Genomic DNA, 21,551 nt, shown 5'->3' with positions numbered 1-21,551 from the left:
ATATGTAAAGAAGATGTTCTTAAAAGATATGATGTTGCATGTTAATGTAAATATTATTATTGATATTTTTTTCTTACTTAATTAAAGTTATATATTTCTGTTATCTTATATTCATGTATGTTTGTGCATATTATATTATAGTTGAATATAATAATATGATTATCTTGATAAAATAAATTATAATTATCATTATTGACTATATTAGAAAAGGTTAACAATGTTGTATTATATAGAAATGAGTATGACATTGATGACATATAATCGTTATGATTCATATTGATAGTTGAAGTTATTATAGTATTATTATATTTATTAGATTTATTAACTTATTTTTAAAATTTATGGTCATATATAAAATGCTTTTTGAAATTTTTAGAATCTAATTAGATATATAGACATGATCTCATAGTAACTAAACTAAGTGATGATGTGATAACGTGATGAGGGACATGGACGAGATATGGATACATGATAATTATTGAAAGATTACGATTATTCTCTCTTCCTCTTTTGTTTTTAATCTAGCAATCTAAGTAATTCTGTGAAAGGATAATAAGAAAAGATAAGTAGCGTCTAGTTCTGTATCTCTATATATCTGATAAAGTACTTTTCAAATAACGTCGTAACGTATATATCATAAATCTGATGTATTATTATTTAATCTTAAACTTAACATTAGAATTTTTTCATATCATATTTTATGCTTAGAGTTATGCATTCTGGATGTGGAGTGTCGCAGGCCGAGCATGGCAGCAAAGCATGGGAGAAGTTGTCGAGCAACACGAAGGAGGGAGTATTAGGTGTCAGCTTACCACCCATACCTGGGTTACTTAGAAAGCTATTTGCCGATGATGGCTTGGTCGAGGAATAGAACTTTGGCTCCATCTCGTACAGTAAAACGCACTTGGACGTGTGTAAGAAACCATGTATGCTTGTTGTTGGTGAATGCCTGAATGATGTTGTACCAGCGGAACCTGCCCTAGTTGTAAGGAACACGTATTCCTATTTCAGATTAAATATGCTTAAGTGACTTCTCTTCCACGAAATCAATCCAACTATGGCATTATCAAATTGCGGATTTACTCGCCGTCGTGTGGAGTTTCGTTCTTGTGTTGATCTATGCCATCGTTTGGATGCTTCATAAACTCAGTCGCTTCGGATTATGTTTCACGAAGAGCAGCGAAACAGCAATGTATGACGTTTTGTGTATTATCAAACTAGCCTTCCTTGATTATAATTTTTTTTCTCATTTATTGGATGGTTGTTTATGTCTAAATTATGTTTTTTCATCTAAAATTAAGTTAAAAAATTGGAAGAGTTTAAAACTATTCTCTGGAAAAATTTAAGAAGTTGTGACTTTTATTCATTTTTTTAAAATGTAAAATATCCATGCGTGATAATCTTGATTGCATTATGATAATACTAACAACATGATGTAAAATTTCATAATAATTTAAATAATGGTATGCTTTATGGATGAAATTATTTTTTTTAACGTGTTATAATTATTCATTTTTCATATCACTCGCAATTCAAAATTTTCTACTTGGATTGGTTGGGGTTTGATTAAGATGCCATACCTGCATCTATCTATATTAATATGATAAGGTTAAAAAGTTTAATCATCATGACTATTTGAATCTAATAGCTTGATATAGTGGGAATAATAAATAGTAGAAAGCATTTTTTATTATTTTTGCAAATATCAATAATTATTATTTTTATTGGATAACGAGCCTTTCTCAATTGTATTTAGATCAATTCAATGCTTTTTTTTTTTTTCTCACAAAAGATATTTGTAATTTAAATCTTCCATTTGCACAGACCCATTTATCCCCTTTCTTCTATAGGTATCAAAGAAATAGAGCAATCTACTAGAATAAACTATTTCTTTATTTAATTAAGCTGTGCTCAACTTCTTCAATCAACGCGACATAGTAGAATTAAAACACTATCACGCTACAGCAGAGCATATAAGGCGTGTTACGTTAGTACAACATTATTCATAATGCGTAGGACACCAAGTTTTACTACCATTATGTATTCTAGGTGGTGGTGTAGTAGTAGTTATCCTCAGACGACTCATCATCCACAAGCTTCTTTAGCAAGGCAGGGATGGGCGGTATGCTGACGTCTAATACTCCCTCCAGTTGCTGAACCACTTCTCCCATGCTCGGCCTACTGCACTCCAAATCCTGAATGCACCAACATGCAATCCTACACACTCGACTCAGCTCCTCCTCGTCCGCCTTCCCCTTCAACCTCGGATCCAGCAAGCAGAGAGTGTCGCCTTCTTGCAATTTGATTGCAGCCCAAAGAGGGAAGTAAAACCGATTCCATTCTTCGCGCGTCTCCGTGTTTCGACTTCCCGAGACGATCTCATGCAGCATTAGCCCGAAGCTGTAAACGTCCGCTTTGGGAGTGATGGCGGATCCTGTGATCCATTCCGGGGCGAGATAGCCGATGGTCCCCCTCACCGTCGTCAGCACCCGGCTGAACTCGCGGCCCAGCAGCTTGGCCATGCCGAAGTCGGCGATCTTTGGACACATATCCATGTCGAGAAGTATGTTCTCCGGCTTGATGTCGCAGTGCATGATGCATTCCCTGCACCTCTCGTGAAGATACGCTAAGCCTCTTGCGATCCCCAGCGCGATCCGGTACCTTTTCTTCCAGTCCAAAGCTTCGCGGTCATCGGCGAACAGAACGGAATCCAATGAGCCCATAGGCATGTAGTCGTAGACGAGCAGCCTCTTGTCACCTTCGCAGCAGAAGCCACGGAGACGGACCAGATTGACATGGTGAATCGTCCCGATGGTGCTCACTTCCATCCTGAACTGCTTCTCCCCCTGCCTTATGCTCTCCAGTCTCTTCACCGCTATGGCGCCCGAGTCCGGTATCTCTCCCTTGAACACCGACCCGAAGCTTCCTCGCCCGAGTTTCTCGGAGAAGCCCCTGGTGGCTTTTCTTATGAGCTTGTAGTCGAATGTAATTATAGGACCTTGAACGCCTCCTGAAGCTCCGACGGTTGCCCCCTTGCGGTATCTCAAGGCCAAAAGCAAGACGACGACAGCGATAACAGCAACACCTGACACTGCACCGACGACAATCGTCGCCGTCTTTTTCCTGTCCTTGTGATAATTATCTGCCAATTCTGAAGCGTCAACACGAAGATAAATAGCTCCTGATTCTGCTCCGTTGCTCGAACCCAAAGATTTGAGGTTGAGAAGGTCGCCCTGCCAAATCGAACACTCGGATTGATAAGCATAAGCAGTACAAGAACAATTCCGCAAGCAAGCAGTTCGACACTCTTCTCGACCGCCGATGGTTGACATGCGCACGGGGTTGGCGGGGGGCTGCGTGTTGGGTAACTCGAGGAATCCATCTCTTTCCCCACAGCGTAGAGGAGTTCTTCGGACGCACCCTCCGGTGTAATCTCCCAGGGCCCATTCATTCGAAGACCGTGGGTTGAATCCCTGGAAACATTGACAGGGAGCGGTGGTGAAGTTGTTGCAGCTACCGAACGGCCCACAGCGACCATCCACATCACATGGATCCCTCGGAAGCGAGAAGAACTGCAACATCACTTTGGCGTCATTATCCCATCTCTGCCTCCTCAGTTCACCGGTGAAATCTATCAGTAGGTAGTGTGTGTAGGCGGTGTCACGGACGCGGTAGCTGAACTCGTTCACGTTCGTGTTGGTAACCTGGCTGTAGTCAACGAAGTGGTTCGATTTTATCTCTGGGATGCCTGTAAACGTGTCTCCATTCCAAAGCCCGGAGGTCGCGTAGCGATGTCTCCGATCTCTCACAAGGTAGAACTGGTCGCTGCCATTCGGATCGAACTCCATAGTAAACATTCCCGGTGAAGGGTCTTCTGGGTTCCTCCACGAAGTGAGGAACCAATCTTGTCCTGTCAACTTGTTGTATCCGAGCTTTGCTCCAGGGAGCCATGCGTTGGTAGGATGATCAAAGCTCTGCCACAAGGTGTCAGAAGTTATATTATCTTTAAGAACAAGATTACCATCATCAAGAAGCACTGCGACAGTGGAGTTGGAAGCAAGGGAGCTCGAGGAATTGGATGACCAAATCCGTTTCTTCGAGTCTTTGAGGCGGAGGACAAGGTTGCCATCTTCGGCGAGCGTGAGCTCTGAAGATGAAGCACTGGCAACAGGTTTCTCCCTGTTGGCTACCCAAACTACTGGTTGCTTGGACACCTTGTACCAGATGCCTATGTAGTACTTGGAAGAGTTACCTGGGGCGAAGAAACCCAGCTCGACCTTGCCACCTCTGGAGACCATGGTCTGACCTCCAGAGAGAGACTGGCCTCGAAAGAGGCTGTCATCTGCAGCACCAGCATGGGCGCTGAAGGTAAAGAGAAGAAAGAATTCAGACGAGCAGAGAGCAAGAAGCTGAGCCATGTGTCTTCTCCTAGCAGACATGGTGAATCTCTGCAACACAGACAAAGCAGGGTAACCAGTCGACCTTGAAATGCTTCATCTTTGACAAATCATCTTTCACACAAAAATCCAAAATGTCTGACCTAAAAATAGACTTGCGATAACTAATTCAAGCGTCAAAAAGTCTTTATGCAAGCGATATCTCGAAAGCTCATTATTTTCACCTCAATCACATCAGATCGTGTCATATTAATCAAGACGTCAATAATTATTTCTCTTAATATTAGATATTCATAAATAAATTTTGTTAGATGTTATTCTTCTTTAAAGAAGAAATGAAAGAGTCAAAAACAAAGTCTTACACTATCAAACAAGTGAGACTTAACATCTCTGAAACAAACGACAGACAAAATCTCGAGTTCTCTGGGTCAATTTCACATGGCTTTGAGCCAAATCCAAAAATGAACGAGTGTTATGTATTATTATTATTAGTAATACAGTAATAAGAAGTAGGAAGATTCTTTTCCCCTTCTGAGTTACGAACTAACTTGTTATATCAATAGTGGTTATGTTAATACCGGACATGAACAGCTAAATTAGTAAGATGTCACCCTTTCATAGTCATGAGAAAGATAATCATTGACATGTATATGAAAGTTAGATCTTTTCCCAATACCACGACTATGCCTAAATGCTTACAAGAATTTGGGAAGTTCGAAGGTGTTTCATCGAGTATGTGAAGCAATCTTCACTAAACATCATTAAAAAAAAATCTTTAAAGACGTCTTCATATATTTATGATATGTTCAAATAATTGATGAAGACTTAAACCCAATTTCTTATATATATAATATCTTATGAAATGATTAATCAAGTTAATATAAGATGTTATCAATCTTTAAAGACATTTTCATATTTATGAACCGATCACATGATTAATGAGACATGCACCTATCTTCTTGGACATATATAGTATCTTAAGGTTATCAACTCAATCTAATATGTTGTAAATCTTTAAAGAGTTGTCTTCAAATTTATGAACCGGTCATATGATTGATGGGGATTGGCACCCACCTTCTTATATATATATATATATATATATATATATATATATATATATATATATATATATATATATATATATATATATATATATATAATGTCTCAAGGAATGAAGTCAATCTAATATGATGTAAATCTTTAAAGAAATTTTCATATTTATAAATGGGTAAACTTGCACCCACCTTCTTCCATATAGTATTTTGATAAATGATTGACCTAAGTTAATCTAATATGCCATAAATATTTAAAAATATTTTCAAATTTATGAACTGTTCAAATAATTGAGGAAGACTTACACCACTTTCTTGGATATATATGCTATCTTGAGAAATGATTAACTATGTCAATCTAATATAATATGTTATCAATTTTTAAGAATGTCTTTATATTTATGAACTAGTCACATAATTGATGGGACTTGCAGTAACCTTTTTGGATATATATATATATATATATATATATATATATATATATATATATATATATATATATATATATATATATATATATATATATATCTTAAGGAATGATTTATTGACTCAATCTAATATGTTATAAATTTTTAAAGATGTCTTATATTTATGAACTGATCAGATGAGAGATAGAGATCTGCCCTCACCTTTTTGAATATATATAATATCTTAAAAAATGATTTACTAAGTCAATCTAATACATTATAAATTTTTAAAGATATCTTTATGTTTATGAATGGGTCATGATGGGGATTAGCACCCACCTTCTTGGATATATATATATATATATATATATATATATATATATATATATAATGATTTATCAAGTCAATCTAATATATTATAAATCTTTAAAGATGTTTTCATATTTATAAACGGGTCACATGATAAAACTTGAACCCATCTTCTTGAATATATATATAATATCTTCAGAAATGATTGACCAAGTCATCTAATATGTTGTAAATTTTTAAAGATATCTTCATATTTATAAATTGGTTACGTAATTAATGAGACCTGCATTCACTTTCTTGGATATATATAATATCTTAAGGAATAATTTACCAAGTCAATCTAATATATTATAAATTTTTAAAAATATTTTTATTTTTATGAACGGGTCACATAATTGATGGGGACTAGCACCTAACTTCTTAAATATATATAAGATCTTAAGGAATGATTTGTCAAGTCAATTTAATATGTTGTAAAATTTTAAAGATATTTTCATATTTATAAATGGGTCACATTATTGATGGAACTTAAACCGACCTTGTTGAATATATATAGCATCATGAGAAAAAATGATTGACAAAGTCAATCTAACATGTTGTAAATTTTTAAAGATATTTTCATATTTATAAACGGGTCACATGATTGATGGACCTGAATCCACCTTCTTGAATATATATAGCATTTTACGAAATGATTGACCAAGTCAATCTAATTTGATAAATTTTTAAAGATATTTTCATATTTATAAATTGGTCACATGAGACTTGCACCCACCTTCTTATATATATATATATATATATATATATATATATATATATATATATATATATATATATATATATATATATATATATATATATATATATATATATATATATATATATATATATATAAAATATCTTAAGGAATGGTTTACTAAATCAATCTAAAATGTTATAAATCTTTAAAAATATTTTCATATTTATGAACGGGCCATATGATTGATATGGACTAGAACCCATTTTCTTGGATATATATAGTAACTTGATAAATGATTTGTAAGTCAATCTAATATATTATAAATCTTTAAAAATATTTTCATATTTATAAATGATTGACCAAGTCAATCTAATATATTTATAAAGTTTTAAAGATATCTTTATATTTATGAACTAGTCACATGATTGATGGGAACTTGCACCTGTCTCCTTGGATATATATATATATATATATATAGCATCTTGAGAAATGAATGACCATGTCAATCTAATATATTGTAAATCTTTAAAATCATCTTCATATTTATGAATTGATCACATAATTAATGAGGATTTACACCCACCTTATTTGATACATATAGTATATTGAGAAATAGTTGACCAAGTTATCATGTTGTGATAATTCAATTGCATGGTCAATTATTAGTATATCATACATATATAACAAATTATTCTCAATAAAATTTTAAAGAGTCAAAAAGAATATTGATATCAACCTATATTCTTTCTATACCATAATGAATATTTTATTATATATAATGATGCTTTAAGGGTATGATTATATTTGTAAATGTAGCATGGTAAGATTTTATCTAATGCTTTTAAACTGAGTAGAATAATCCAACACATCATCTGGTTTAGAATAGTAATTTTTATTTAAAAATTTGGAGCATTATCTACATCGTAATAGTAAGATAGTCATTGATCCTAAAGTTGAATTTGAGAATGAATCACAGCTCCGTCACCATCACCCCCAAAGCAGACGTTTACAGCTTCGAGATTGGTCTCCGGCGGGCGAAACACGGAGAGATGCGAAGACTTTGGATTTCGTCTATTGCCCTCTCTGGACCGCAATCAAATTGCATGAAGGCGACAACTCTAAGCTTGCTGGATCCGAAGCTGAAGGGGAACGCAGACGAGAAGGAGCTCGCCGCTTCGAGATTGGTCTCCGGCTGGCGAAACACGGAGAGATGCGAAGACTTGGATTTCGTCTATTGCCCTCTCCGGACCGTAATCAAATTGCATGAAGGCGACAACACTAAGCTTGCTGGATCCGAAGCTGAAGGGGAACGCAGACGAGAAGGAGCTCGGTCGGGCGTGCAGGATAGCTTGTTGTTGCATTCAGGACGTGGAGTGCCGCAGGCCGAGCATGGGAGAAGTTGTTGAGCAACAGGAGGGAGTCTTAGGTGTCAGCTTACCACCCATTTCCTGGTTTGTGCTGATCTATGCCATCATTTGGATGCTTCAGCAACTCATGTTTCATGAAGAGCAGCAAAACAGCAGTGTATGGCGTTTTGTATATTAAGCAGAATCAATCAGAAAAAGCATTTGAGCCCCTTGTACGATGACAAATACGAAAAAAGCTTACTCAAATATATCTATTATCGTCTTCAAACATGTTTTACAAACATCCTAAAATCACTACCAGCAATTTCTCAGAAGCAGAGATAAATGCAAGTGTTTAACTGTACATAAGTGCCAAAATTCTGTCACGTTCCAATTAAATTCACCAGCTAGAAGTGAGCAATCATGGTGGCCGCCATGCCAGACATCGATAACTCTGGAAGCAGCACAAATGCACTCAGGTATCCAAAGAATCACCTTTGAGATGGATTCATAGTCATCTGGAGTTGGTTCTCGAGGGAGGACCATCTGGACCTGGTCCAAGGCTATTCCGTGCAACCTGTAGGTCGTTTACAAGTTGTGCACGGCGTTCCTTCAAAAAGTTTAGGCGGTTCGTCAACTTGGCAAGTGCTGATGATGACGATGATGATGAGGCTGTTTCCTGAGTGAAATCAAAATAGTTTAATCAAGTCAGTAAGCCTCTGATGTACGTTGGATGATTATATCTGATATGTGGATGGTGAGACCCTCAAAACCTAGTGGCAAATAATTACCTCAGGTCTTGAAGAGAACCTTGTTGTAGCTCCACTGTGCCCAGATACTGTCACATCCTCTGAGGTTTCGAATTATTTGATGTCATGTCACTTGGTTGTTGCTCATGGGAGGGATGCTTATTAGATAAAGATGGATCTTGGACTTCTTTCTTCGCTTTCTCATCCCACAATGAGAGTTTCTTTAAAGCACTACCCTTTCTAGCTTTCACCGGCTCTTCATTAGATGGAAGAACTTTATTAAGCCCCTGGGATAAGTTGCTGCTTGGATTTGCTATATCTGTCTTTTGCTTCTGAGATGGCTGATCATCTGATGATGCCACTGATTCCTGGGATTGAGTTTCCACATTCTCATGGTCAGCTGCAGTGATGTTCTGCTTACAAAACAAGTCAGTATATGCTTCATAAATAAATTATAGTTTCATCTTAAATCATACTGAATAACATGTTCATATATACTAACAAGTCGGTGGTACTAACAAAAACAAGTTCATATATACTAAATAACATGTTATCATTATTGATGATAGTGGAAGTTTAAAGTGAACTACAGTCCCGTGATTTTTTCCGTATTAAATTTTTTATTGATAATAGTGGAAGTTTAAAGTGAACTACAGTCTCGTGATTTTTTCCGTATTAAATTTTTTATTGATGATAATGGAAGTTTAAAGTGAACTACAGTCCCGTGATTTTTTTCGTATTAAATTTTTTATGTAAAAAAATTAATATCTTATTTTATGATTAATTTATTATTCTACTGTTTATGTTGGTTAATATTTATTTTTTATAACAATTTAATGTTTTGATGAAAAAAAATTATTTCATTTTGGATGGGAACGGTGGAGCTGTCACGAAAGCGGTAGGTTAAATTATTAACATCCATGTTTGTAGTGTCGGTGTAGCTACACAGATCTCGTCTCTGGCATTGCAGCGAAGACCTCTCCGGTCGACTGGTTTAAGACGAGGTTGCCGTCTTCACCGAGCTTGAGCTCAGAAGATGAAGCATTGGCCACGGGTTTCTCCCTTTTTGGCCACCCACACTACCGTTTTCTCAGAGACTGGGGCAGGAGAAGCCCAGCTCGAATTTGCCACCTCCGGACACCATGGTCTGGTCTCCAGAAACAGATTGCCCTCCTAAGAGTGCGCCATATGCAACACAAACGTGGGCATCGGAGGGAATGAGAAGACAAAAAGCAGACGACCGGAGAGCCATGAGTCGAGCCATGCTTCTTCTTCTTCTTCTTGCAAACATGAACTCTGCAGCGCATCTTATGCAACTACCGGTGAGTAGCGGAATGCACTCACTCTTCAATACGATTTTACTGATTAATATAGCTGGTCACTCGAGAGGGAATAAAAAGACAACCGTATACAATACTTTGCAGGGTAAGTCATATTGCAACAGCTACATAAGCTATGTTGCAGAGTTCCATGTCTGCAAGAAGAAGACGAAGTATGGCTTGGCTTACGACTCTCTGGTTGCCTGCTTTTTTTCTTCCATTTCCCTTTTCGGCCAAGGTTTGTGTTGCATATGACACTCTTGCGACGACAATCTCTTTCTGAAGACCAGACGATGGTGGCCAAAAATGGTAAACTTGAGCTGCGCTTCTTCACCCCAAGTAACTCTCGCATGTACTGCATGGGCATCTAGTATTTGGTGTCCAAGAAAACAATAGTTTAGGTAGCCAATAGGGCGAACCTGTTGCCAATGCTCCAATTCTGAGCTCAAGCTGGCCCAAGTTGTCAACCTTGTCCTCCTCACAGGCTTGAAGAACAAAGTCTGGGCATCCAACTTGAACTTCCATACTTCGGACCCCAACGCTATAGTGCTTTTTAACAATGACAATATTATTTTGAAAGATAATTTGAATTCTAACATATACTAGCAAAGCTTTGATCATTCTATATATACACTATTGGCTCCCTAGAGCAAAGCTTGGATAAGATAAGCTTCAGGAGCAGATCCTTCGTTTACATTCAAGATCGATCCAGATGGCATTGCATTCCCGGTTCTACTTACTGAAAGACCAGTCGAGATCGTTACTTTACCACCGGGTTTGGAGTAAAGTGGTATTTTGCTACGATCCTAGAGATGAGATCGAACAACCTATGTTAAACACTACGAACATGGATGTGAATGATTTCATATACTGTTTTCGTGATAGCTCCACCATCCAGAACTTCATGCTGGATTTTACTGGTGAACTGAAGCGGTAGAAACTGGACAATGTTACGGAAGAGATGGTTTCAATAGCTGCAACGACTTCAGCTCTCCCTCCTGTTAGTGTTTGTAGGAAGAAATGGAACCTGGGAGTTCACACCTAGGGGTATGTGAGGAGAAACCTCTATGGCGTGGACAAATAGATTGATTCCTCAAGGTATACAACATGCCATAGAGATCGGTACTATACCACCCCGGGGTTTGGAGTAAATTGGTCTTTTGCTACAATCCTAGAGATGAGATCGGACAACCTGTGTTAAACACTACGAACATGGATGTGAATGATTTCATATACCGCTTTTGTGACTGCTCCACCATCCAGAACTTCATGCTAGATTTTACTGGTGAATTGAAGCGGTAGAAACTAGACGATGTTACCGAAGAGATAGTTTTAATAGCTGCAACGGCTTCAGCTCTCCATCCTGTCAGTGTTTGCAGGAAGAAATGGAACCTAGGAGTTTACACCAGGGGGTGTGTGAGGAGAAACCCCTATGGCATGGACAAATGGATTGATTCCTCAAGGTATACAACATGCCATTGCTCGTGAACGCCATGCGCTTCTCAGCGATCGGCAACCGAGAAGAGTGTTGAATTGCCTGATCGAGGAATTATTCTTCGACTGCTTATGCTTTACCACTCAAACTGTTCGATTTGGCTGGGAGGCCTTGTCAACCTCAAATCTTTGGGTTTAAGTAAGGAATACCAATTAGGAGCTAATTATATTCGCTCGGAAGTTTTTTCATGAAATAATTAATGATCATAAGAATATAAAGACGACAGTTCAGTCGGGTGTTGACAACAGTGAGGGGAAGTCTAATATATACTTAAATCCGGATAATAACATATATCAAGTTTTATGATTGTAAAGTTGGGTAGATATTAGAGCAATTCAAGAATGAAATATTGAAAAGCTATAAAGAAAATAATAAGATATCTACAGGGAACGAAAGATTATAAGTTCACATATAAAAGATTAGATTAGTTTGAAGTAATGGGATATTCAGATACTGATTTTGTAAATTGTCTCAATAATAGAAAGTCAACTTCACGATTTATATTCATGTTAGTTGGAGGGATAATTTCTTGAAAAAGTACAAAACAATCGTTTATTACATCATCAACAATAAAGTTGAATTTGTGATATACTTTGAGGCCATAAATCAATATTTATGGTAGCGAAATTTTATCTAAGGACTTAGTGTTGTTGAATTAATTGTCAAGCCACTGAAGATATTTTTATGATAATATCATAATATTTTTCTTCTTTAACAATCATATTTATTATAGTGAGTCTAAACACATCGAGATAAAATATTTGGTGGTTAGATAAAGAGTCTAGAAACAATAAGAGACAATCGAGAACCCGAGCACCACCATGATGATTGCTGATTAATTTGTTAAAGCTTTACAATCTAAAATATTTAAAGAATATATTCTTATGAGCAAGACATAAAAGATATAACGATGCATGTTTAGGTGAATATTATTATTGATATTTTTTCTTGCTTAATTAAAGTTATTTATTCATGTTATCTTATTTACATTTATATTTATGTATATTACAATTGAATATAATAACAGGATTGTCTTGAAAAGATAAATTATAGGGGTCATTATGAAATATATTAGAAATGACTAACAATATTATGGTATATAGAAATGAGTATGCCCATACAATCGTTATGATTCACATTAATAGTTGGACTTAATATGGTATTATTATGTTTATTAGATTTGTTAGCTTGTTTTTAAAATTCATGGCTATGTATACTTTTCAAAATTTTTAGAATCTAATTAGGTAAAGTTATTTTTAAATAAATTTTATTTTATTTTTTTAATTTTAAATTTCTTTATATCTTATCCGCCAAGTGGGAGAATATTAAATTATGTGATACTATGTAATTGATAAGATATATTATAGATCTGATTAGATTTTAATTAAAGTTATAAGTCAATATAAATGAAGTTCAATTAAGGTAAGATTTCTTAGAAAATATTTTTGGAGGAACTCTCCTAATTACTTATCTTAATACCTTTTGCTCTTATTTATATATAGACAAAACCTCATAGGACTAAACTATGTGATGATATAATAATATGATGACGGACATGTACACGAACATGAGACCTGGATACGTGATAATCATTGAAAGATTACAGTTCCTTTCTCATCCTCCCTTGTTCCTAATCCATCAATCTAATGAAAGGATACAAAGAAAGGAAGAGAGTCTAGTTTTCTTTGCATATCAACGTCGCTAAGATTTTGAGGATGTATCTGTAGATCTGATAAAATACTTTTCAGATGACATTATTGAATCTCATCTATTATTATTTAATCTTAGTTAAACATTAAAAGTTTTTTACATTACATATGATATACCGTATATTTTATGCTTACCATTCTGGATGTGGAGTGCCGCAGGCCGAGCATGGGACAAGTTGTCGAGCAACAGGAGGGAGTATTAGGTGTCAGCTTACCACCCATTCCTGGGTTACTTGTCGATGATGGCTTGGTCGATGAACAGAACTTTGGCTCCATCTCGTACAGTAAAACGCACTTGGACGAGTGTTAGAAACTTTGTATGGCAGTAGTTGGTGAATGCCTGACGATGAATGACGTTGTACCAGTGGAATCTGCCCTAGTTGCGCTTGTGTAATAGTGTTGTAAGGAACACGTATTCCTATTTCAGATTAAATATGCTTAATTGATTTCTCTTCCACGAAATCAATCCAACTATGACATTATCAAATCACCGTCATGTGGAGTTTCGTTCTTGTGTTGATCTATGTCATCATTTGGATGCGTCATCAACTCGGTCACTTACTACAGTTCATGTTTCACGACGAGCAGCGAAACAGCAATGTATGACATTTTATGTATTATCAAATTAGCCTTCCCTGATTACAATTTTTTTTCTCATTTATTGGATGGTTGTTTACATCTAAAAGTTGTGGCTTTTATTCATTTTCTTAAAATGTAAAATATGCATGCGCGATAATCTTAATTGCATTATGAGAACTACTAATAACAGGATGTAAAATTTTATAATAATTTAAATAATGGTATGCTTGATCGATGAAATTCTTTTATTGTTGATAGCAAATAAGATTTCACCAACTGTACGAGAAAGGAAATCCTCTATTCTGTTAAGGAACATGTTAATGTATTCAAGCTAAAATTACTTCAATAAAGCTTCTTCAATAATTATTCTTATCTTTTATTTTTTCCATCATGGTATTAGAACACGTGAGATGAGCGAGGCTCCAAGGCCATCGAAGCTTGTCATTCATCAAAGAAGGGGAAAACTCTTTCCTCTACTACAGCTTCCTCCTCTACTGCAACTTCCTTTTTGCTATAGCTTTTTTCTCTGCTGCAACTTTCTCTTCTGTTGTAGCAAACTATTTTGCATCAAGATTGGTATAGCAAATAAGATTTTTTTCAACTATATGAGGAAATTTCTCTACTTTGTTGAGGAAAATTCTCTATTCTGTTAAGAAAAATCCTCCATCTTGGATTGGTCGGAGATGTCATACCTACATCTATCTATATTAATATGATATCATCTTGGTGGAGTGATAAGGTTAAAAAGTTTAATCATTAGGGCTATTTGAATCTAATAGCTTGATGTAGTGAGAATAGTAAGTAATAGAAACCATTTTTTATTATTTTTGTAAATATCAATACTTATTATTTTTATCGTATAACGAGCCTTTCTCAATTATATTTAGATCAATTCAATGCTCTTTTTTTTTCTCATAAAAGATATTTATAATTTAAATCTTCAATTTGCACAGACCCATTTATCCCCTTTCTTCTATAGGAACCAAAAAACAGAGAAATTCATGCTATGAGCAATCTACTATAATAAACTATTTCTTTATTTAATTAAGCTGTGCTCAACTTCTTCAATCAACGCGACATAGCAGAATTAAAACAATATCACGCTACAGCAGAGCATATAAGGCGTGTTACGTTGGTACAACATTATTCATAATGCGTAGAACACCAAGTTTTATTACCGGTATGTATTCTAGATGGTGGTGGCGTAGTGGTAATCCTCAGACGACTCATCATCCACAAGCATCTTTAGTAAGGCAGGGATGGGCGGTATGCTGACGTCTAATACACCCTCCAGTTGCTGAACCACTTCTCCCATGCTCGGCCTACTGCACTCCAAATCCTGAATGCACCAACAAGCAATCCTACACACTCGACTCAGCTCCTCCTCGTCCACCTTCCCCTTCAACCTCGGATCCAGCAAGCAGAGAGTGTCGCCTTCTTGCAATTTGATTGCAGCCCAGAGAGGGAAGTAAAGCCGGTTACATTCTTCGCGCGTCTCCCTGTTTCGCCTTCCCGAGACAATCTCATGCAGCATTAGCCCGAAGCTGTAAACGTCCGCTTTGGGAGTGATGGCGGATCCTGTGATCCATTCCGGGGCGAGATAGCCGATGGTCCCCCTCACCGTCGTCAGCACCCGGCTGAACTCGCGGCCCAGCAGCTTTGCCATGCCGAAGTCGGAGATCTTTGGACACATATCCACGTCGAGAAGTATGTTCTCCGGCTTGATGTCGCAGTGCATGATGCATTCCCTGCACCTCTCGTGAAGATACGCTAAGCCTCTTGCGATCCCCAGCGCGATCCGGTACCTTTTCTTCCAGTCCAAAGCTTCGCGGCCATCGGCGAACAGAACGGAATCCAATGAGCCCATCGGCATGTAGTCGTAGACGAGCAGCCTCTTGTCACCTTCGCAGCAGAAGCCACGAAGACGGACCAGATTGACATGGTGAATCGTCCCGATGGTGCTCACTTCCATCCTGAACTGCTTCTCCCCCTGCCTTATGCTCTCCAGTCTCTTCACCGCTATGGCGCCCGAGTCCGGCAGCTCTCCCTTGAACACCGACCCGAAGCTTCCTCGCCCGAGTTTCTCGGAGAAACCCTTGGTGGCTTTTCTTATGAGCTTGTAGTCGAATGCATTTAGAGGACCTTGAACGCCTTCTGAAGCTCCGACGGTTGCCCCTTTGCGGTATCTCGAGGCCAAAAGCAAGACGACGACAGCGATAGCAGCAACACCTGACACTGCACCGACGACAATCGTCGCTGTCTTTTTCCTGTTCTTATGATCATTATCTGCCAAATCTGAAGCGTCAACACGAACATAAATGGCTCCTGATTCTGCTCCGTTGCTCGAACCCAAATATTTGAGGTTGAGAAGGTCGCCCTGCCAAATCGAACATTTGGAGTGAAAAGCATAAGCAGTACAAGAACAATTCCGCAAGCAAGCAATTCGACACTCTTCTCGACCGCCGATGGTTGACATGCGCACGGGGCTGGCGGGCAGCTGCGTGTTGGGTAACTCGAGGAATCCATCTCTTTCCCCACAGCGTAGAGGGGTTCTTCGGACGCACCCTCCGGTGTGATCTCCCAGTGCCCATTCATTCGGTGACCGTGGGTTGAATCCCTGCAAACAGTGACAGGGAGAAGAGGTGAAGTTGTTGCATCTACCGAACGGCCCACAGCGACCTTCCACATCACATGGATCCCTCGGAAGCGAGCAGAACTGCAACATCACTTTGGCCTCTTCATCCCATCTCTGCCTCCTCAATTCGCCAGTGAAATCCAGCATTAGGTAGTGTGTGGCGGCTCTGTCACGGACAAGGTAGCTGAACTCGTTCACATTCGTGTTGGTAACATGGCTGAAATCGAAGAAATGGTTCGATTTTATCTCTGGGATGGCAGTAAACATGTCTCCAGTCCAAAGCCCGGAGGTCCAGTAGCGATGTCTCCGATCTCTCAAAAGGTAGAACTGGTCGACGCCATTCCGATCGAACTCCATAGTAAACATTCCCGGTGAAGGGTCTTCTGGGTTCCTCCACGAAGTGAGGAACCAATCTCGTCCTGTCAACTTGTTGTATCCGAGCTTTGCTCCAGGAAGCCATGCGTTGGTAGGATGATCAAAGCTCTGCCACAAGGTGTCAGAACTTATATTATCTTTAAGAACAAGATTACCATCATCAAGAAGCACTGCGACAGTGGAGTTGGAAACAAGGGAGCTCGAGGAATTGGATGACCAAATCTGGTTCTTCGAGTCTTTGAGGCGGAGGACAAGGTTGCCATCTTCGGCGAGCGTGAGCTCTGAAGATGAAGCACTGGCAACAGGTTTCTCCCTGTTGGCTACCCAAACTACTGGTTGCTTGGACACCTTGTACCAGATGCCTATGTAGTACTTGGAAGAGTTACCTGGGGCGAAGAAACCCAGCTCGACCTTACCACCTCTGGACACCATGGTCTGACCTCCAGAGAGAGACTGGCCTCGAAAGAGGCTGTCATCTGCAACACCAGTATGGGCGCTGAAGGGAAAGAGAAGAAAGAATTCAGACAAGCAGAGAGCAAGAAGCTGAGCCATTTGTCTTCTCCTAGCAGACATGGTGGAGCTCTGCAACAACAGGGTAACCAGTTGGCCTTAAACGTTTGATACGTTGGGACGGTGGAGCAACAAGAAAAATAAAATAAATTACTATGATCTAACTAAAAGAAAATATTTTTAATTAAAAAATTAAAATAGAATTAAACAAGAGACAAGACTAAGAATACTTACAAAATAATCTTGTGCATTGATGAGGATAATAATTATTGTTACGGTAAGTAACTTTTTTAACCGTGACCTCGGAGTCGACGCGACTGGTTCAGGGCTCCAAATGGTTCGGATCAGACGCGGCTCCCCTTGGGATCTTGTGGTGGCTGATGCAGGGGATCTGGCTGGGAAGTTCCATGGCGCCGAGCAGGTCCAGCTTCGGTTGAGTACCTGCACAAAGGTCGGGTCGGTGGCTCGGCCCGACCCCTCCGACGATCAAGTCAGTGATGCGAAGTGGAGTTTTTGAGTGAGATTGTGTCCCCCCCTTTGCCCGTTGGGGGCCAGGGGGTATTTATAAGTGGGTTTGATGTTACCTGATGTGCCATCCTGCCAGGACAGGGTCGTACCTCTGATGACGTCTGCCGTCGTCGTGGGCGTTGCGTGGAAGGCCGAGCTGCTGCAGGGTATGGGGAGTGTCAGTCGACGCCTCCCCCTACCTCGGCCGGTCATGAGGGGTCGGCCGAGGAGGTCGTTTGGGTACGGCGGGCATGGGTGCATGTTGCGTCAGCGTTAATGCTTGCTCCATGGGGCAGTGTGCCGCGCAGGGGTGTCTGACGTGGGGGTGTATTACGTCAAATCTCGGGGTGTTATGTCAAATCAGTTTTTACCCCTATCATATTCCCCCCCATAAGGAGCTATGCGTCGGTTTTTGCAGGCGGAGAGTCCGATGCATGGCTTCTCACTCCAGGTGGGCTGTTCATCCGGATCCGGGACGTACGACGCGGGCGGGCTGGCCACGCGGACGTGTCTCGCGCAACGTGGGACCGAGGTGCGCAACTCAGTCAGGGGGCCGAGCAGAGTTGGACTCGGGGATCACGGAGCCCATAAGGATCGAGGAGCACAATGCAGGCGGGCTGGCCGCGCAGGTGTGGTCTCGGATGGCGTAAAGCCGAGGGCCGAGGAGCACAACGCAGGTGTGGTCTCGGATGGCGTGAAGCCGAGGGGTTTGGCGGGGTAGGCTGACCATGTAGGCGTGCCTCGGGGTTTATGGAGTCGAGGGGCATGATGCAGGCGTACTGGCGGCGTTGCCCTATCTCGGGAACACGGAGCCAAGGAGCACGACGCAGGCGGGCCGGTCGCGCCGGCGTGTCTCGGGGATGATGGGAGCGAGGAGCACGACACAAGCGGGCAGGCCGCGCAAGTGTGGTCTCGGTCATCACGCCGCCGAGGAGCACGACGCAGGCGAGCAGACCGCAGGTGTGGTCGCGAGGGCCGTGTGGCCGAGTAGCACGGGCAGGCAGGCAGGACGCGAGGAAGTGGTCTCGGGCACCATGCGGCCGAGGGACACGTCGGAGGTGGGCAGGCCGCGCCGAGGGAGTGGGGGTTCTCGGTGCAGGCAGGCTTCGACCGAGGTGGTACTTGGTTTTTTGGCCGGCGATTGGCCGTTTGACTTCGTGCGGGTGCGGGAGGCTAGGTTGTTTTTCTTTTCCTGGGGAAGGTAAAGGGCTGCCCCTTTTGGAAGTTGTCAGTTTTCGAGGCTGATATGATTAGGTGCCTTCGTACTTCGCACCGCGCTGCCACTGGCTGTCACGTCAGGCCCTCGTTAATGCGGAGCGCCTTTTGGGGGTATCCTGATGCGACGGGACGGTTTCGCGCGCGCGAGTGGGCTGCCGCCCGTTCTCGGGAAGCGAAGGGGCGTTGGTTCTGACGAGCCATCCCCTTTAAATAGCGGAGGCCTAATTCCGCCTCCATCTTTCGCTGCCGTATTTTCTTCCTCAAGTTACGCTGTCGCTTCCCTAGTCCCCTTCCTAGCCTCCTGCGTACTCTTTCCCTCTTTTTAAGGTCAGTTGAGATGTCGCCCCCTTCTTCCCCTCCTTCCTCTCCATCCTCTTCTTCTCTTTGCGTCCTCGGAGCCGGGGAGGGAAATCCTCCTCCGTCCCCCGCTGAGTCTTCTGATGGAGAAGCGGCACGAGCCCTTGAGGCTCTGATGTGGCCGCACGACATTGATTCCACCATGAGCGAGGCCTTGCTGGAGGAGCTCCGGGTGCGCTATAGTATCCCGGAGGACCATATCCTAGTGCTCCTGAGCCGGGCCAACGGGCGTATGACCCGGTTACTAAGGGGTTTGCTCTGACCCTCGACGCCCTGGAGGCGGGTTTACGTTTTCCTTTTCATCCCCTCATAGTGTCTTGCCTATCTTTTTGGCGGATTTCGCCGTCTCAGGTGGCGCCGAACTCTTGGCGTTACCTGGTGGTATTCCTGGGGGAATGCCATTACGCCAACATCACCCCCACCCTTAACCTCTTTCTCTCCTACTATCGCCTCTGCAAGGGTTCGTGGGGCTATTTCTTGTCAGCCCGGACGGGTTTTCGAGTCGGGGGTGCCCCTTCCAGTAACAAGGGATGGAAGGGGAGGTTTTTTTATGTTAGCCGCGTACGGGACTAGGGCTTCGGGGTTCGGTGGTCCACGAGGACGATCGACAACACTACCCCCTGTTTGGGCGAGGTAGAGCGCCAAGCTCTGGGGAGGCTCAAAGAGATTCTCCCTAAGTCGCAGGCCATCCGTACCATGACCGAGCGATGGCTGATCGAGGCGGGCCTCAGCCCGATGTCTCTGGGTACGTTAATGACGTTTGGTCCGAGCGTTTGCGTGGTTGGCCTTGGGTATTAACTTCTTCCGCTTCTTGCAGATATGGTGAACCTTCGTTCGCTCCTGGGGGATCAGGGTTTGGAGCCCTCCCTTCCAGCTTCGTCAGCCGATCCGCAACCTCCCATTCCGGCTCCGCCGACCGACCCGCTACCCGGCTCAGAGGGTGCCCCGCTGGAGATCGAGGCTGGGCGCCCTTCGAAGAAGGCCAAGACAACCCCATCGAGGGGGCCCGAGGCGAGCTCTCGTCGCGGAGGGGCTGGCCCCAGTCGATGGACGGCCGGGAAGGGTCTTCACCCTGTCTCCGTATGCAACCTCTGCCGGCTTCCTACCGGAGAAGGGGAGCCGTACCTGATGCGGCTGGCAAGCGAGATCCTGCCAGGTGAGCTCAGCGACCCCCTAGTTGCCCGCTAGGAGGGTTTGTCCTGGGGGTCCAAGGTATGGGCCGGAGGGGATCCCTCCGCGGCGTTCCTCCGAGGGGCGCTCCATCCTGATATGGCTCGGGACTTGTATGTCCTGCCCTCGGAGGCATTGCTCAACAAGTCGGCCCAGTCACTGATCTGGGTAAGTGTGCTTCCGCTTTTCTGGTTCGTCTGTCCGACGCCAACCTTCCTGACTGGTTTCCCCTTATGCAGGGTCTCCACTATGCGACGACCCTGATGGACAGGGTGCGTGACACAGGCCGAGTCATTGGGGGCCTCGTCAATCGCAACGCCGAGCTCCACCGTCGGATAGCGGAGGTTCAAGCCGGGGTTGGCCCGGAGGCTGTGGCGGCCGCGGAGAAGTGCGCGACGGACTCGGAAGCGGAGGCGGTGCGCCTCCGGTCGGAGCTCGAGGCCTCAAAAAAGGCGAACGAGGAGCTCAAGAAACTGATGAGGGTGGAGCGAACCGAACTCCGCTTATTGAAGACGGAGGCGGGCGCCCTCAGCAAAAAGTTGGACGCGGCAAAGGCTGAGGCGAAGGCCGCCTCGGAGGCGCTGGCGGAGGAGGCCCGCCTTCGACCTGCGAAAGACAAGGAGCTCCTCGAGGCCTACAAGAGGTCGGAGGGGTTCGAACTCGGGCTGACGCGGACGG

At 41.9% G+C, this 21,551-nt stretch overlaps 3 protein-coding genes across 4 annotated transcripts in view; all 3 read right to left on the bottom strand.

Moving 5' to 3' along the window:
• Nucleotides 1–1,872: 1,872 nt before the first annotated feature.
• On the bottom strand, nt 1,873–4,498 carry LOC135598823 (G-type lectin S-receptor-like serine/threonine-protein kinase At2g19130). Of its 2 annotated transcripts, XM_065093184.1 has the most exons (2): nt 4,253–4,498; nt 1,873–3,974 (listed from the first exon to the last, which is right to left on the bottom strand). In XM_065093184.1, exons 1-2 carry the CDS (start codon nt 4,355–4,357, stop codon nt 2,046–2,048), a joined length of 2,034 nt encoding a protein of 677 aa, XP_064949256.1. In that variant the 5' UTR covers nt 4,358–4,498; the 3' UTR covers nt 1,873–2,045. The 2 variants fall into 2 exon arrangements, with proteins under 2 accessions (XP_064949256.1, XP_064949255.1); XM_065093183.1 differs by having other exon boundaries at nt 1,873–4,433.
• A 4,251-nt stretch (nt 4,499–8,749) lies between these two features.
• Nucleotides 8,750–21,551, bottom strand: part of LOC103990812 (rho GTPase-activating protein REN1-like) — a 62,123-nt gene continuing 49,321 nt past the window's right edge. The window contains exon 25 of the mRNA XM_065093176.1: nt 8,750–8,929. Within this exon, the coding sequence (XP_064949248.1) occupies nt 8,765–8,929 (165 nt within the window). The 3' untranslated portion in view covers nt 8,750–8,764. The remainder of the gene's footprint in view (nt 8,930–21,551) is intronic.
• LOC135598822 (G-type lectin S-receptor-like serine/threonine-protein kinase At2g19130) lies at nt 15,118–17,714 on the bottom strand. The gene has a single exon (XM_065093182.1). It carries the CDS (start codon nt 17,682–17,684, stop codon nt 15,291–15,293), a length of 2,394 nt encoding a protein of 797 aa, XP_064949254.1. The 5' UTR covers nt 17,685–17,714; the 3' UTR covers nt 15,118–15,290.

This window comes from Musa acuminata, chromosome BXJ2-1 (assembly GCF_036884655.1).
Source record: "Musa acuminata AAA Group cultivar baxijiao chromosome BXJ2-1, Cavendish_Baxijiao_AAA, whole genome shotgun sequence".
Lineage (NCBI taxonomy): Eukaryota > Viridiplantae > Streptophyta > Magnoliopsida > Zingiberales > Musaceae > Musa > Musa acuminata.
This window is presented reverse-complemented; position numbering and strand designations above follow the sequence as displayed.

Excerpts from the sequence above, each read along its gene's own strand:
- LOC135598823 (XM_065093183.1), bottom strand. The coding sequence starts at position 4,418 with ATGGCTCAGCTTCTTGCTCTCTGCTCGTCTGAATTCTTTCTTCTCTTT.
- LOC135598822 (XM_065093182.1), bottom strand. The coding sequence starts at position 17,684 with ATGTCTGCTAGGAGAAGACAAATGGCTCAGCTTCTTGCTCTCTGCTTG.